The 16,224-nt window shown below is 41.9% G+C and overlaps 1 protein-coding gene across 1 annotated transcript in view; it reads left to right on the forward strand.

Annotated features, from left to right (window-relative positions):
• The window catches only part of LOC128412322 (NADH dehydrogenase [ubiquinone] 1 alpha subcomplex subunit 1-like), a 31,952-nt gene extending 15,995 nt beyond the window's left edge, over nt 1-15,957 (forward strand). Inside the window, 1 exon segment of the mRNA XM_053385228.1 lies at nt 15,884-15,957. Coding sequence (XP_053241203.1) covers nt 15,884-15,957 — 74 coding nt within the window.
• Nucleotides 15,958-16,224: the final 267 nt, after the last annotated feature.

The raw sequence follows: 16,224 nt of genomic DNA on the forward strand, positions 1-16,224 counted from the left end.
CGTCTTATAGAGCGAAAAATACGGTAACCCATTCCGGTACTTCCAGGTTTGCCGTGGACGTTCGCCGAAATGGATGGTCGATGGGGCGGACATTTGTGAAGGTATTACTGTATTTATACCAGCCCTTCAGTTGCACCTTTCTCTGATACAGCTACTCCCTGTTACTATGTAATAAGTTGCTCTTGAGAGATCGATTAGATGCTTTATCCTTATTTTACACTATCAATCAGCTTCAGAAGCTGTTTATAGCTTTTGTACAGGACAAAAGCATTCCTTAATGGTGATGTGACATTTGATGAATAATCAGAGGATTCATTTTTACTGTCGTTCTTTTTTTGGTGGGGAGAGATGGGGACAGAAAACAATTTGCAACAGAGAGATAACTCAGTTGCTGATGGCTTTTAGTTCTGAACCATTTGCAGATTTCGCTTCTTCAAATATATGTTCTGGTGTGGGGAATGCAGAATATGGGAGAAGGGGGCTGGACAAATGGTGAGCAGTGAGTGGTCCAAGAGGGGGAGGAAAGGTTCTACAATTTTTCCAAAAACAAAACAAAAGAGGAATTTTTGGCTTGGTAGCTATCTGTTGTCAACAGAAGGGTTCATTTTGTTCAGTGACATTTTAAACAATTGGGCGGACACTATTTAAAACCACATTGTGGCTAGAGCGTTCAGGTCTAACACTTAACCCCAGAGGCAGATATAATGCTGTATAGAAGTTGTTATACTACTGCTTCCATCATCCCCACAGCCACCATGCTCAATGCTCAAGGTTGATGGGAGTTGCAGTTCAACAACATCTGGGGGCACCCAGTTGGGGAAGGCCACCCACAGACTTACCACTACACCACACTGCTGGCTGAGCCAATTCAGAAAAGAACCTTCTTGATAGTTTTGGGATTAAAAAACAAAACAAAACTTTTTCATATTCTTCCTCAGCTGTGGGAGAACGTCAGCCTGCCTCTGGAGAATACTCAAGAAAAATAGCCTCTCCAGTTTCACCACCCATGAACATTGGAAACAACTGTGGCTCCATATTTAATATTGCTTCATGTTATTTTAATATTGCCTTCACCTCTACACTTTCTAGAAACTATTAGTTTGGATCAGCCATTCTGCTTTCACTGGTGTTTTGCAGCCTCCACTGATTTAAGCAGGGATGTTGTAAAAGGTTACTTAAATTGCAAAATAGAGGTGGCTGCTAGATTGAGGATGCTATTTTATGCATTCTTACTTAGGAGTAAACCCAACTGAACTCGGTTGGACTTTCTTCTGAATAAATACGGATAGGATGATGATGATGATGATGATGATTAATTGAATTCTTATACCACCCTTCATCTGTAGATTTCAGGGCAGTTAACAAGATAAAAACACCAAACACATAATAAAAACAATAAAAAGCACAAATCAATACCTCCACCTCCTTCCACAAACATATTTAAAGGGTTTAGGATGTTACATTGCTGATGCAACTTAGGCTGGATCTAGACACATCAAAAAAACGCTTCAGGAAAATGCGTTATAAACCTCATAATGGGAAATCACATTGTCGAAAGACCGAACTCTACAGTGCCATCTGGTGTCACAGTGTTATAACTCATTTAAAACACTTTTTTTGACTAATGTAGTTGAGTCCTTAGGCCACATTCAGACCACATATTTGAAGCACTATGATACCACTTCAAATATTTGTGACTCCCCCCAAAGGATTGTGGGAGTTGTAGTTTGTTAAGGGTACTGATAGTTATTGGGAAATCCTAATTAATATAATTAATTAATATAATAATTACCGGTAATAATTAATATAATTCCCAGAGTGGTTTATCAATCAACCCCTCTTTCCCATGGAACTCTGGGAATCATAGCTCTGTGAGGGTAAAAGGAGTCACTCACAAATGCCTTTCAGCCACCTGGAAAATAAGATTGTTGCAACACAAAACCCCACACCCACACAAATTTCACTAAAATTGTCTCTTTACTTTCCTAATTTTTTGGTGCAATTTTTTTCCTTCATCAGATGGCATGGTTGGGAGAAGACGCAGGGCACAATTTCAGTGCAACATTAGAAATTATGGAGTCGTTTGAAGAAGCAGGAGTTATTGGGATGGGGCTGAACCCGGTATTCTGATCTGTATACGCTTTTGATTCGCCCCACAACCCAAAACAGACACAGACATTTCCCCACAATTTGTAATCCTGCATCTTTCGTGTTACAACTAATTGGGGTGAGTGCTATTCAATTATATCCAACGTAGACTTTTTCTTTCTCAACATGAACTCATGGCTTCAGTTTATCCTGCCCTGATAATGGGAAATGTTTGCGACCATGAAAAATAACATCCAGGCACCTTTTCAAAATGGGACCTTCTCACCGGTAATCATCATTATTCATATTCAAACATATTCCATTTTTTCCATAAGTAGTCTAACTGACAACTTACCTGAGGACTATTTAGAACACAGACACACATCTAAACATCTTAATGTGTAAAAAATACTGGCAATTAACTGCAAACGATTTGAACTACTTAGTGCTTTTAGAGAATGACCAAATGGATTTTCATTTCTTCATGCCTGTTTTGCACCAGTTTAATGAAAGGCACTCACACAATTAGAACAATTTCTTTCTGTTATAAACATGACAGCAAATACGACCTTTTGTGGGATAATTTTTGATAATTAGCACTGCCAACCAGTTTATTTCTGGAAGGTTGTTATATAAACACACATGCATGTATTTGGAAATGTAACACTCCCTTGCCGCTTTGTAATCCAAATCGGAAAAAGTAACTTTCCTTCCCAACCATGTCTGTTTAAGAGACTGGAGCTGTGGTGATGGCAGGAAGGTTGGGGGGGGGGTGAAATTCCCTTTGGGGGGTTCGATACGGAAGCTCAAACCAGATTTCCAATTAGGCAGAATTTTATTCACTAATGCATTACAGGTCAGAGTCCAAAGAGTCTGAGATAATAGTCTATTAGCACACCCCTATATGGGGGAGGTGTTACCTTGGCTGTTTATTCTCTAGCCAATCACTTTGTGCCACCTACTGTCACCCCATCACCTCACTATCTTTTTGTCCAACCACAGTCCTTGAAAACAGTCACCCAACCCAACTCCTTTCCTCTGGCCTCTTTGCATCGTACCTGGAGCTGCTTTTCACTCCAACTAAGACCCTCCATAACTGGTTCTTACTAGTTTTGTGTTCAAGCCCAGTCTAAAACACAGAGCCTAGGACTTGCCGATCAGAAGGTGGGCGGTTTGAATCCTTGTGACAGGGTGAGCTCCTGTTGCTCAGTCCCTGCTCCTGCCAACCTAGAAGTTTGAAAGCACGTTAAAGTGCAAGTAGATAAATAGGTACCACTCTGGCGGGAAGGTAAACAGCGTTTCCGTGTGCTGCTCTGGTTCACCAGAAGCGGCTTAGTCCTGCTGGCCACATGACCCGGAAGCTGTACGCCGGCTCCCTCGGCCAATGAAGTGAGATGAGCACTGCAACCCCAGAGTTGGCCACGACTGGACCTAACGGTCAGGGGTCCCTTTACCTTTACCTTTAACACCCTCCATAACTGGTTCTTACTAGTTTTGTGTTCAAGCCCAGTGCCGGATTTACGTATAAGCTAAACAAGTTATAACTTAGGGGCCCACTCTCTTGGAGGCCCCCAAAAAAATAAAGGGAAAAAAACTGGATGTACATTTCCAAAATATAAGATAAAAACCAAATAGAATAAAACCTACATACAGCAACAGTGTTTTGTGTTGTGTAGGCTCCTATGATATAAGTCATGGGCCCCATCTGCTAGCCTGCTCCCTAAAATATCACTGCTTTGCTCATTTCTATATATAGGGTGCCTACATAAAATATGTATTTTATGATAAAATACATATTTTGTTACGTGCAAATGGCTTTAGATACCTATTAGGTCCATAAATTACTATAAAGCATATATTCAACACAAAAAACAGCGGCAATTTGTTGTTGACAAAGGACAGCTGGACATACAAAGGGCCCCATTACCTTCAGTAGCTTAGGACCTCATCAAACCTAAATCCGGCCCTGTTCAAGCCGTACTGTTGTACGCATAAAGCTGGCTCCCCGAATAATGGATTTCTCTCTCAAGGTGCTATAGTGCTCGTTCAGAACAGACAAAAGAAAATAGACACACACACATACACACACACCACTTTCGCCCCGTTCTACTCACACACGACCGCACCACTGGGTTTGGAATTGGACCGGAACTTAAAAATGGAGCTGTTTTTCCTTTCCTTTCCTTCTTTCCTGGGCTTTTCTAACCCAATCTGGCATCGAAGCAGGGCGGTTGCAGTTTGCACATCACCGCTCTGGGTCCTCATGACGACGTTGGTGCTCTTCGACGGGAAATTTTTTTGCAACCGTTGGCTACCCAGGCAAATGAGCGCATTCCGAGAGTGCTCATTATTCACCGTCCTAAATTGACTCATCATGATTCATTTTCCCCTCGCTAATCTGCATGCATCACCATAAATTATTAATAAATTCTTCATCATCATTACCCACATCGTAAATTATTTACTTTACCTTTCTATGGTTCAGCACTTCCCTCCCACAATCCCCCTCCCCGATATTACAGGCACTCCCTTCCAAAATAAAATATTCCTTTTTGCAACAAAAAGGAAAGGGAAAATGAGGGGTGGAGAGAGAGAGACACACACAGATGTTTCTATTCTATTTCTTCTCAGTGCTGTTTTTCTAGAAAAAGAGGTGCTGGAACACACCATGAGCGCCTCCCTTGTTCTCTTATAACGGCAATGGTGCCAGCTGAGTTCTGGCTGAAAAAAATCTGTTTCTACTTACTCAGGTAATACCGTACAGTGGAACCTCAATTTCTGAGCATCTTGGAAACCAAACGTTTCGATTTTCGAACACCAAAAACCTGGACGTAATTGCTTCCATTTTCAAACATGCCTCAGAAGTCGAACGGCTTCTGAGGTGCATTTCTCAGTTTTCTCAGTGGGATTTGCCGACTGCCCACTGAGCCTTGGTTGTCGAACATTTCGGAAGTCGAACGGTCTTCCGGAACGCATTACGTTCGACAGCTGAGGCCCACTGTACAGTCATACCTCTTGTTAAGTTTGCTTCGGGTTGCGCGTTTTCAGGTTGTGTCCCGCGGTGACCCAGAAGTACTGGAAAGGGTTACTTCTAGGTTTTGCCACTTGCGCATGCGCAGACGTGCAAAATGACGTGACACACATGCACAGAAGTGGCAAATCACGACCCGTGCACGCGCAGACACAGATTGCGTTCATTTCATGTTGTGAACGGAGCTCCGAAACGGATCCCGTTCACAACCAGAGGTACCACTGTATTTGAAGAAACAAAGAGACTTAGGAATGGCTTTGAGAGCCAGTGTGGTGTAGTGGGTAAGAGCGGTAGACTCGTAATCTGGTGAACCGGGTTCGCTTCCCCGCTCCTCCACATGCAGCTGCTGGGTGACCTTGGGCTAGTCACACTTCTTGAAGTCTCTCAGCCCCACTCACCTCACAGAGTGGTTGTTGTGGGGGAGGAAGGGAAAGGAGAATGTTAGCTGCTTTGAGACTCCTTTGGGTAGTGATAAAGTGGGATATCAAATCCAAACTCTTCTCTTCCTCTTCTTCTTTGCTCATTTGCTGTCTGAGGAGAATGTGGTGCAACCAATGCCAGCCAAGTTATACCGGTGACTGCCAGAGCTGCCAGAAGCACCTCTTCCTCTGTCGGGCAACAAAAGTTCTATAATCATAAATTAAATAGCTAACCATTCCCTGCCCTTTCATGATGCCCTAAAGCAGTCGCTTAGTGGTTAAGAAAATAAAGACAAGCTTACTGGATCAGGCCAGTGGCCCATCTAGTCCAGCATCCTGTTCTCGCAGTTGCCAACCAGATGCCTGTAGTAAAACCTGCAAGCAAGACCCAAGCACAAGAGCAACTCTCCCCTCCTGTGGCTTCCAGAAACCAGTACAGTGGTACCTCAGGTTACAGATGCTTCAGGTTACAGACTCCGCTAACCCAGATATAGTACCTCGGGTTAAGAACTTTGCTTCAGGATGAGAACAGAAATTGTGCTCCGGCGGCGCAGCAGCAGCGGGAGGCCCCATTAGCTAAAGTGGTGCTTCAGGTTAAGAACAGTTTCAGGTTAAGAACAGACCTCCGGAACGAATTAAGTTCTTAACCTGAGGTACCACTGTATTCAGAAGTGTTACTGCCTCCAATCATGGAGGGAGAACATAGCTATTACAGCTAGTAACTATTAATAACCACAGAGTGAGGGGGGAAAGTATTTGATCCCCTGCTAAATTTGCCCATTTGCCCTCTGATGAAGAAATGACCAATCCATAATTTTAATGGTAGGTTTATGGTAGCTGTGTAGAACGTGTCACAGTGGGCCAATTATTTTCATTGGCCAATGAAGCCACTTCAGAGGGAAGGCAAATGCTAATCAATGCTCTCACTTCGACTTGATAAGAAGAAGAGTGTGGATTTGACATCCCACTTTATCACTACCCAAAGGAGTCTCAAAGCGGCTAACAATCTCCTTTCCCTTCCTCTCCCACAACACTCTCTGAGGTGAGTGAGGCTGAGAGACTTCAGAGAAGTGTGACTGGCCCATGGTCACCCAGCAGCTGCATGTGGAGGAGCAGAGACGCGAACTCGGTTCACCAGATTACGAGTCTACCACTCTTAACCACTACACCACAGCTTGGGCTCCATTTAAGTCACCAACCCCTCTATACATGTATGTACTTTATACTCCTGCTAAAAGTTTTGGCATAAACTTTGTACTTGGCCCTGATGATGGTCTTTAAAAAACAAGTGTTTTGACTTGCAAGATTAGGAATCCTTCTTGTAAACTTTTTCAGTCTTCCGCATGTGGGCTGCAGAAGGGAAGCACCAGATGCAGAATACAAATATAGCATTTGTGACCATATTGTGAGCATCTTGGTTCTGTTTCCTGTTTGTCACACTGTATCTATCACAGATTATTTTTAAAGCTCTTGTTCTCTCCTTTTGAAAATATGGTTTATAAAGCTCCTGTGACTGGGATAGGTTTGGTTCCGTTCGTTTGGAAAAACACACACCACCCGAGCATGGCTTCCTGCTCCTATCTCCATGTTGCCTGAAATTGCAGCATATCTAGAGGAAGGGTGGCAGCTGGGTGGTTGAACACCTGTTTTGCATGTAAAAGGCCCCGGGTTTGAATGCTGGCACCTCCAAGTTGAGCTGTCATTGACCCCTGTCTGAAATCCTAGAGAACCACTGCTGGTACTTGTAGACTTGGGATGAAAATCTGTGCCCCTCCAGATGTTGCTGGACTTAGAAATGGAAACATCTATCAACTTTGATAAATCTAAGGATCTATCTATCTTTCTTTTTTTCTTTTTTCTTCAAAATTATAACAAGACATATTACCCAACAACATATCATCCTTGTTTGTCCCCCCATTTTTACCCCCCAAAAAACCCACACCCACCCTACCCCCCAACTTCCCTCAGTTCCAGTCTTTGGTTTCTCTAAGAATGCTGTTTTCTGCATGTTACAAAGTTGTATAGATCCTCAAACTATTTAGCTGATAATTATCAATAAAAAGTTTGTGAAAGTTTATTCAAAACCTGCCAAGGAGTCCAGTTCGCTTTGTTGCGTCTTCAGATACTTTGTAAAGAGTTCCCATTCATCCTTAAAGTCACAGTTATCTTTGTCCCACAGCTTATATGTCAGTTTTGCCAGTTCTGCACAGTCCATCAATTTTTCTTGCCATGATTCTTTAGTTGGGGTTTCTTCGGTCTTCCATCCTTGTGCTACCAGAACTCTCGCGGCCGTTGTCGCATACAAAATCTAAAATCTAAAATCAGAATCTAAAATCTAAAATCAGAATCTAAAAATCTATCAACTTTTCTCCCATGCAGAGGACTAACAGATAGTCAGGGGGAAATGCACTTTGTGGTTTTCTATTGAATTCCCAAGCTCCATCTTTCTCTCTCTTGTCCTGCAGTCATGAGAAACTATTATTATTATTATTATTATTATTATTATTATTATTATTATTATTACCTGCAATTTTCCAAGACAGGGACCCAAGGTGGCTTACAGATAAAAATAAAAAACAGCAAAAAAATGGGGGGGGGTTTGTTAAAAATCAATTATACATTGATAGAAAATTGTGTGTGTGTGTGATTTCTTAAAAACATACAGACAATCACAACGAAAACTGCATGGCAATCGGTCCCCAAGAGCCTGTTGGAACAAGAAAGCCTTTGCCTACCAGCTGAATGACAGTAAGGAGGCAAAAGTAGAAAATTTTAGGAAAATAAGACAATTGTGATATGTTCTGATTGATGAAGAATAGTGTACTATATTGAATATAATTTGAACCCATGATGGGGTGACTGGAAGTCGTTATGGAAGTTATGTATGAAGAAAATAATTTATCTTCTTGGCAAAGTATATTATTATTTTTTTGTTGACTGTTTGCTTTTTAAACTCAATAAAGCATTTAAAAAGGGTGGGGGAATGATAGCAGGGAGGCAGCCAGTCTAGCTTCTCTAGGGAGAGACTCGGAGCACCCACCAAGAAGGCCCTCTCCCCAGTGGCGTAGCTAGTCCCTCGGGTGCCAGGGTGGTGCAGCAGGGCGTGCTGCATGGAGCTTCTCCACAGCCTCCCTCTCAGCTGTAGGGCAGCTGAGGTGGTGGGCAGACGCAAGCCCCACGCTGCTCAGAAAAGCCATTGCTCTGTCCCAGCTCCTGCCAACCTAGCAGTTCGAAAGCACACCAGTGCAAGTAGATAAATAGGTACTGCTATAGCAGGAAGGTAAACGGTGTCTCTGCGCACTCTGTTTTCTGTCACGGTGTTCTGTTGCACCAGAAGCAGTTTAGTCATGCTGGCCACATGACCCAGAAAGCTGTCTGTGGACAAACACCAGCTCCCTCGGCCTGAAAGCAAGATGAGCGCTGCAACCCCATAGTCACCTTTGACTGGACTAAGCTGTCCAGGGGTCCTTTACCTTTTACCGTACAATCTATTAACTAACCCAATTTTGTTTTATTGAAACAAGAGTTTGTTGACCAAGCTCAGGAATGCTTCAGGACACAAATGCACAAGCAGGTAGTCACCCCTGTATAATAGTATTATTATTATTATTATTATTATTATTATTATTATTATTATTATGCCATCCTCTCCCAACACATGTGCAGCTGTGGTTATGGGTGGAACTACTACAGCTACTATAGCTGCAAATAGCATCTCATGAAAATTCTAACCACCCTTAGAGTCAGACATATTTGGCAACAGGAAAATAATGTTTTGCTGTGAATTGCCCATTGCAGTCCTCTGTGTTCTGTAAGCTTTCTTTCTTTCTCATCATTATTGAGATGTATCCTTCCTCTCATTTTAGCCAAGATCTTAGCTATGAATAATTCATTGTTATCAATTTGGACACTTACATTTTAAAAATGGAAAGCCTGCATATAGCCTCCAGATTAAATCGCATTAAGAATAGTCGGGTGAATATCTTATTTAACAAATTAGCCTCTTCTCCCACCATAAGATGTACTTTCTGAGTTAATGACTGGGCATTTTAATAAGAATGGATGTAATTATTTTACAGTCTCTGCTCTTTAGAGACCAGCATCCTTCATTTTCATGTACAAAATCCTCTGGTGTGGGAGCATTATTGGAACAGAGCGTTTTTTAAAAAGTCACAACGCACGCCTATAACTTAGGGGGAATGGCCTTTCTTGGAGAATAAATAACACATGGGGGGAAAAGGTGGTATTAGAAAAAGCACTGAGCCTTAAAGAAATGATAAGAGTCATTAAGTGTTATTTTCCCCCTTAAACTCCTTTGCTGCCACTGTCTCTGATTTTTTCAAGAAGAAAAATGGGAGGGAAAACAGGCAAATGAAGGCAAGAAATAGAAACACAGGAAGTTGGGTGAAGGTCGGAACTGGAAACACAGGAAGTTGGGTGAAGTTCGGAACTGGAAACACAGGAAGTTGGGTGAAGGTCAGAAATGGAACCACAGGAAGTTGGGCGAAGGTTGGAACTGGAAACACAGGAAGTTTAGCACTGGAAGCACTCAAACTCACCTCCTTGGTCAATTGTCACTATTACAGGAGAGCGGCAACAAATGGCTGTCATTATCTGGTTCTCAATCCACTTGCAATCTTGAACACAAAGAAGCTCATCCCACAAGGAGAGCTGGCCCGAGACATTTTAAGATTTTGAATGATAGATTTATTTATTTTTAATGCCACAAAGATTAGTTCTTATACCAGGGCTGGTGTCGATAGATGGCATGGTTGGGCACCTGACAAGAGTCGCTCTGGACTCTTCACCATTGCAACCTGCTTGTTCAGCTACCTCCCATTCTGGCTCAGAGGAGATAATCAAGCAAAGAATTGAGGAAGGGGCAAAGTGGGGAAGTAGCTGCTACTGCCTGCTTGAACATTTGGGTCTGTCTGGCAAGTAAGCTGGTGGTAGAAATGATGGAGGCACCGGTGACAATGAAAAGCTCACTCAGACGGGGGTGTGTGGGGGGGTGCTTATTGGTGATGTCTTGCTCAAGGGCACTGCCAAGATCTGGAGCCAGCGCTGGCTTATGCCCAAAATGCCTGTGACTTTTCCATAACAATAATGGGAAGATTTTATTTCTTCTTATTAAACTTCTAAATGGGCCAGAGGGAGGAGTAGGGGTGAGAGGCAATACAATTTAATCCTTTCTCTCTTTTTTGCCAGTCTGTTAAAGGTGTGTGTGTGCTTTAACAGCCCTTTATCAGTGATTTCTTTTCATACTTTACCCCTTAGCGTCCAATAAAATCTCGAAGCAAAATAACACACAAAGGGCGGAAACATGCAGGCAAGAGATATAAAAACCGTGGCGGAAACTAGCCTCCAAGACACAAGATTATTTAGTTTACAGTATCATAAAATATTTCTCGTGGGCCTGGAGAGGTGGAACAGCTCTATAATACTGAAGAGGAGAGAAGAAAGAGAAAGAAGTAAGTATTCCTAACACAGCTGCAAAACTATGATGGGTCCAAATTTGTATTTAGGGGCCAGCTTTCTTTTGATCATCATTATCTACCATATATTTTGGAAAGTTGTTCATTTGCTATGTGTTTGGGCACATCTTAGGATACTGTAACTAAATTTTGCATGATTGGTCCACATACCAGTACAATTTGATGCCATTTTGAATCAAGATGGCAAACTCAACTTTTCAAAACTGCACAGATTTCAACCACTGGTTTCAAAACACTGTGTTGCTGTTGTTGTTTTCTTGGAATTCCCAAGCAATGGTTGGTACAAGGCTCCTGGTGATAAATATAGTTCCAATAATATAAATGATGCTTCGAAGAGTGATATAAAGAAAACCACTCCAGAATCGCTATGCAAATTTTAACAGAGACAAGAGAAGGGGGGAAAGTCATGGAAAATAGGAGGCAGCTGAATTGGATTTGAACAGGCCGAATAAGAAATGGGAACAGAAAATAGAAGGAGCAGTGGCCTCCATGTGCCTTGTGTTCTCTCTCTCTTTCTCTCTCTCTCTGGGAGGTAGTCTGGATTGACTTACTCGGTCATGACGTTCACTGGGTGACCCTGGGTTAGTCATTGGTTCTTAGCCTAACATACCTCACAGGGTTTTTGTGGAGATTAAATGAGTTCATTGGGGGCAAAGGTGGCATATGTGATAAATAAATATTTTTGGGGTGGTTTGACTGTTTTGTTCTTTATGCGTTCAGACACCTCTTCAGATATCATCACCAAACTCAGCACAAGCTTTCCCAAGGTGGAGGTGGTAGTTTTTGTTGATGTTGGGATGCCAGATGCCATTTTGAAACAAGATGGTGGTCTGAAAATAGCTCCAAAACTCACAAATCATGTTATCCATTTTTAAAATGTTGTTGTTTAGTCGTGTCCGACTCTTCGTGACCCCATGGACCAGAGCACACCAGGCACTCCTGTCTTCCACTGCCTCCCACAGTTTGGTCAAACTCATGCTGGTAGCTTCGAGAACACTGTCCAACCATCTTGTCCTCTGTCATCCCCTTCTCCTTGTGCCCTCCATCTTTCCCAACATCAGGGTCTTTTCCAGGGAGTCTTCTCTTCTCATGAGGTGGCCAAAGTATTGGAGCCTCAGCTTCAGGATCTGTCCTTCCAGTGAGCACTCAGGGCTGATTTCCTTCAGAATGGATAGTTTTGATCTTCTTGCAGCCCATGGGACTCTCAAGAGTCTCCTCCAGCACCATAATTCAAAAGCATCAATTCTTAATAATAATAAATATTCTTCTTAGTTTCTTCTAATTCCTGGGAAGTGCTAGGTGCTCCCTGCTGATAAGCAAACAAACCAGCACTGCCCATAAGAGGGTTAAATCAGAAATGCCAGGAGTCCTTCTGTGAAGCTGGCAAGCCAACAACTTGTCTTCCAATAACTTGTTTCTGGCTATTGTGTTAAGAAGGACCTTTGATTCCTTGTTCACTCCTGAGCAACTTTAATGAAGGTTCTGATGTTAACTCTCTTGGATCCAAGTGTGATGTCATCTCACTTAGCAACACCAAGTCAGACCCCAAAGCCAAGATCTGAGCGTTCCCTGATTCTTACCCTGTAAAGGTTCTCCAGTGTGCTCTTCACCCCTAAGAAAGAAGACCCAATCAATCCAAAACTCATTTATTTCACAGCAAGTCACCCAGCTCCTGCTGAGTTTTAGGAATGGAAAAGAATTTTAATTATAAAGAAGAAATGCTTGCGGAACTTTGAAAATTAAACTTGGAGGTGCTTCCCTCCCCAGTTCTCCCTCAGCTTTCTTTTTCTTTTTAAAGAGGTAATTATAACAAGTTGAAATTTCATTAGATTTATTGGAATGGTCCAGTTATATTCCTTTGCAGGAAATAAGGAGATCAAATTCAATATAGTCACGATAAGTTGTAACCAGAAACCAGATCTGACAAAATGGAAATATTTTAAACAAACAAACAAATAAAGCGCCACACTTTCAGAGCAGTTAACAATTAATGTAAAAACAATACAGTTAGCCATAAAATCAATAAAACAGCAGAGCAGGCAGCATATAACACATGATCGATCGATCCATATGAAAGAGCAGACAAAATGTATCCAATGTCTTAAAGGAGCTAGATAGACCCACTTTAAAATTCTTTGGTAAGGAAAGATTTTGATTTTGAAAATGAATCAGCTAGAACCCTGTTCTTGTTCTTGGGTATTGCAGTGCAGGCTACAGGTCAATTATTAGCAAAATAGATATTATTTTAAAAATAATAATCATAGAATCAGAACTGTAGAGTTGGAAGGGACCCCACGTGTCATCAAGTCCAACGGATGCTTAGTCAGAATCTCCTTTCTTGTAACTTGAACTTATTGGTTTGGGCCCTAGCCTCCAGATTAGGAGAAAACAAGCTTGTTCCATCCTTCACGTGACAGTGCTTTAGATTATTGAAGACGGGCATCACATCTCCTCTCAGTGTCCTCTTTTCCAGGCTAAACTTACCCAACTCCATCAACCGTTGCTCATAAGACTCGGTGTCCAGACCCTTGATCATCTTGGTCACCATCCTCTGCATATCTGAGCATTCCTGCTTTTGTGTTTGAAGACTTGCTATTTGAATATGAAGCCACAAACAACTTGGGACCAGAATACTTCTAGGGGTGCCTTGCATTACACTTGGTTACTTCAGTCCTGTCATTGAAATTCTACTCAATATTGATCCAGAGCAGAACTCCAATGTATAGTTAGCAGAGAAAAAACTTAAACACATTGCAGGATTTCCCCCCAAAATAGACCAGAGGCATTTAATATTTCATCCAGCAGAGCTTTATTGCTACTGAAGGCAAATGAGCATAATGGTCACAAATCCAATACATTCAGGATTGGCACTGTCCATAAGAAGTTCAGTTGCAGCAGACTTAACTTTAACTTACAATAACTTATAATAAGTCTAAACCTTACCAGTCCAGAAGGAAAAGAGATAGAAAAAGAAAGTGAAACTCAGGCTCTTTCTGGCCCTACTTTGATAGTCAGCATGACCTTGACAGAAGGAGATAAGAGAAACAGTTTAAGCCAGCTGTACTCAGCTTCTCTGAAGGAATAACCCAAACATCATGAACCTTCTGCTTGCTTCGTTCACACAGAGAAGCTTCCAGAAGCTTCCAGAACCCTCTTGAATTAAATAGGAAAGATCTCTACATATCATATCAATACTTTCTGCACTAAGAAATGCAAACTGACAAATCCTTGGGAGTGACACTTTTAGTAGTGCTATATGCTACTGATGTTTGTCTTACTCTCACTAAGACCAGGTCCTTTAGTGTGATGCGACCTGCCCTTTGTCATTCACTCACAATGACCACAAGGCAGGCATCTGTCTTAGCTAACTGGGTGATCCAGCTACGTTTGATGTAGTCAGCTGATCTACTGGTTTGTGATTTAGGTTGCATCTGCTTTATGAATATAATTTTGTTTCTTATCATATGATGTTCATTGCCATGATATTTACTGATGATGCAGTTTTTTAAAAAACAAACAAACCCCAATATCAAACACCAGAGGAGTGGGAACACATTGAATAGCTCCAGCTTTTGCACAACTGTCTAAAGCAAAAGCTGTGCACAAAAGGCTTCCATGCAGCCTAGACACGCGCACAATTGGGGCTCTGAGAAATGCGGAATTCTTTGCATGTACAGCTACAGCGCATGGAGGCTCCGTCACTACAAATGGTTGCACTCTTTTCATGAAGGCTTGGCGAATCCCTGCTCCCATGTTGACCAGCAAGGGTTTTGGCTGTCATATCCAATTCATGTAGAGAAGTCTGGATGAAGTTTGTAGAATAAGCCTAGTCCTGCTTTGTCTCCCCATAACTCCAATTTTGCTTTAATGAAGAAATGGAAAGCAAGCATGTATTAGGTGCATGATTTGCCTGAGATAGGGAAGGTAGTGCAGGATGAAACAATGACATTATATATAGAATCATGTAGTTCTACACAGCATGATAGATAGCCCCATTATTTTCAGGTCAACCATGTGGTCATTGAGCTATTAAGGAAACATAATTTCAGTCAGAGAGCAAACAAGTGGTGAGGTCTTAGTTTCTGGAAGTACATCAAAAGGAAATTATATGAAACAGTTTTGTATGGATTTAGATAAAAGGCCCGGTATCTTTATCTGAGGAAATGACAAAGATCTGAGGAGAACCATATCAGAGGAGATACGGCACTGGATCGTTTTAAATGTTCCTGAGGTAACTTTCTGTGTGGATCTTATAGAGGGCTTTTAGTCCTGTTCAGATGGTATCTTATCCAATCTGGGTTGTCCAATATATGTAACAGTCAACGATACCTGCTGGAAATATGGTAATACTGGAGCAAATTTGCTCCATATTTACTGGAAATGTCCTAAGATTACACACTATTGTATATCAATTTGGGAGCATGCTGGAGATATGGCTGGCAATGTGCTACCCTTGTACCCGTTAGTAATTTTTTATTATCATTATCTAAAAAGCACAGTTGTACTGGAAGTTCTGGAGATGACTAGACACTTTTTAAGAGCAGCTAGGAAGATAGGATCTATACAGGGAGGAGGGAATTCTATATCTACTATCTAGGTCAGAATGGTTACTATGGGTCTGAGGTATGGAAGACACTGTAGTATCGTCTTTGCCCACTCCTGATGCTCTCATCAAAGAGAAACAAAAACATTACAATTTATTAAACATTAACTCTTCCATTAAACCCTTACAATTCTACACATGTGCAGGCTTTGCTCATGTTGGCCACTGTGATGATTTGAGGGCCTAACTATACATGACACTAATTGCATAGCTTGCAACCATGTCATCCTTTTTTCTTGTGTTGCAGGAAGAGGGGAGATTGTTATCAGGACTGCAGGAGTGTGGGGAGGGGAGCTTGAAACCTTTGCTTACCCAACGTGATCTTGACAAAATGCAGGAGCATACACACACACACACACACACACACGCATAAGGAAATCAGAGAAGCAGAGAATTGTAGAGTTGGAAGGGACTCTGAGGGTCATCTAGTCCAACCCCCTAACAATGCAGGAATCACAACTAAAGCATCCGTGACATATGGCCTTCCAACCTTTGCTTATAAACCTCCAAAGGAGAGTGACCACCTTCTGAGGAAATCCGTTCCACTGTTGAATACCTCTTACCGTAAGAAAGTTCTTCCTAATGTTG

Source organism: Podarcis raffonei, chromosome 4 (genome assembly GCF_027172205.1).
Source record: "Podarcis raffonei isolate rPodRaf1 chromosome 4, rPodRaf1.pri, whole genome shotgun sequence".
NCBI lineage: Eukaryota > Metazoa > Chordata > Lepidosauria > Squamata > Lacertidae > Podarcis > Podarcis raffonei.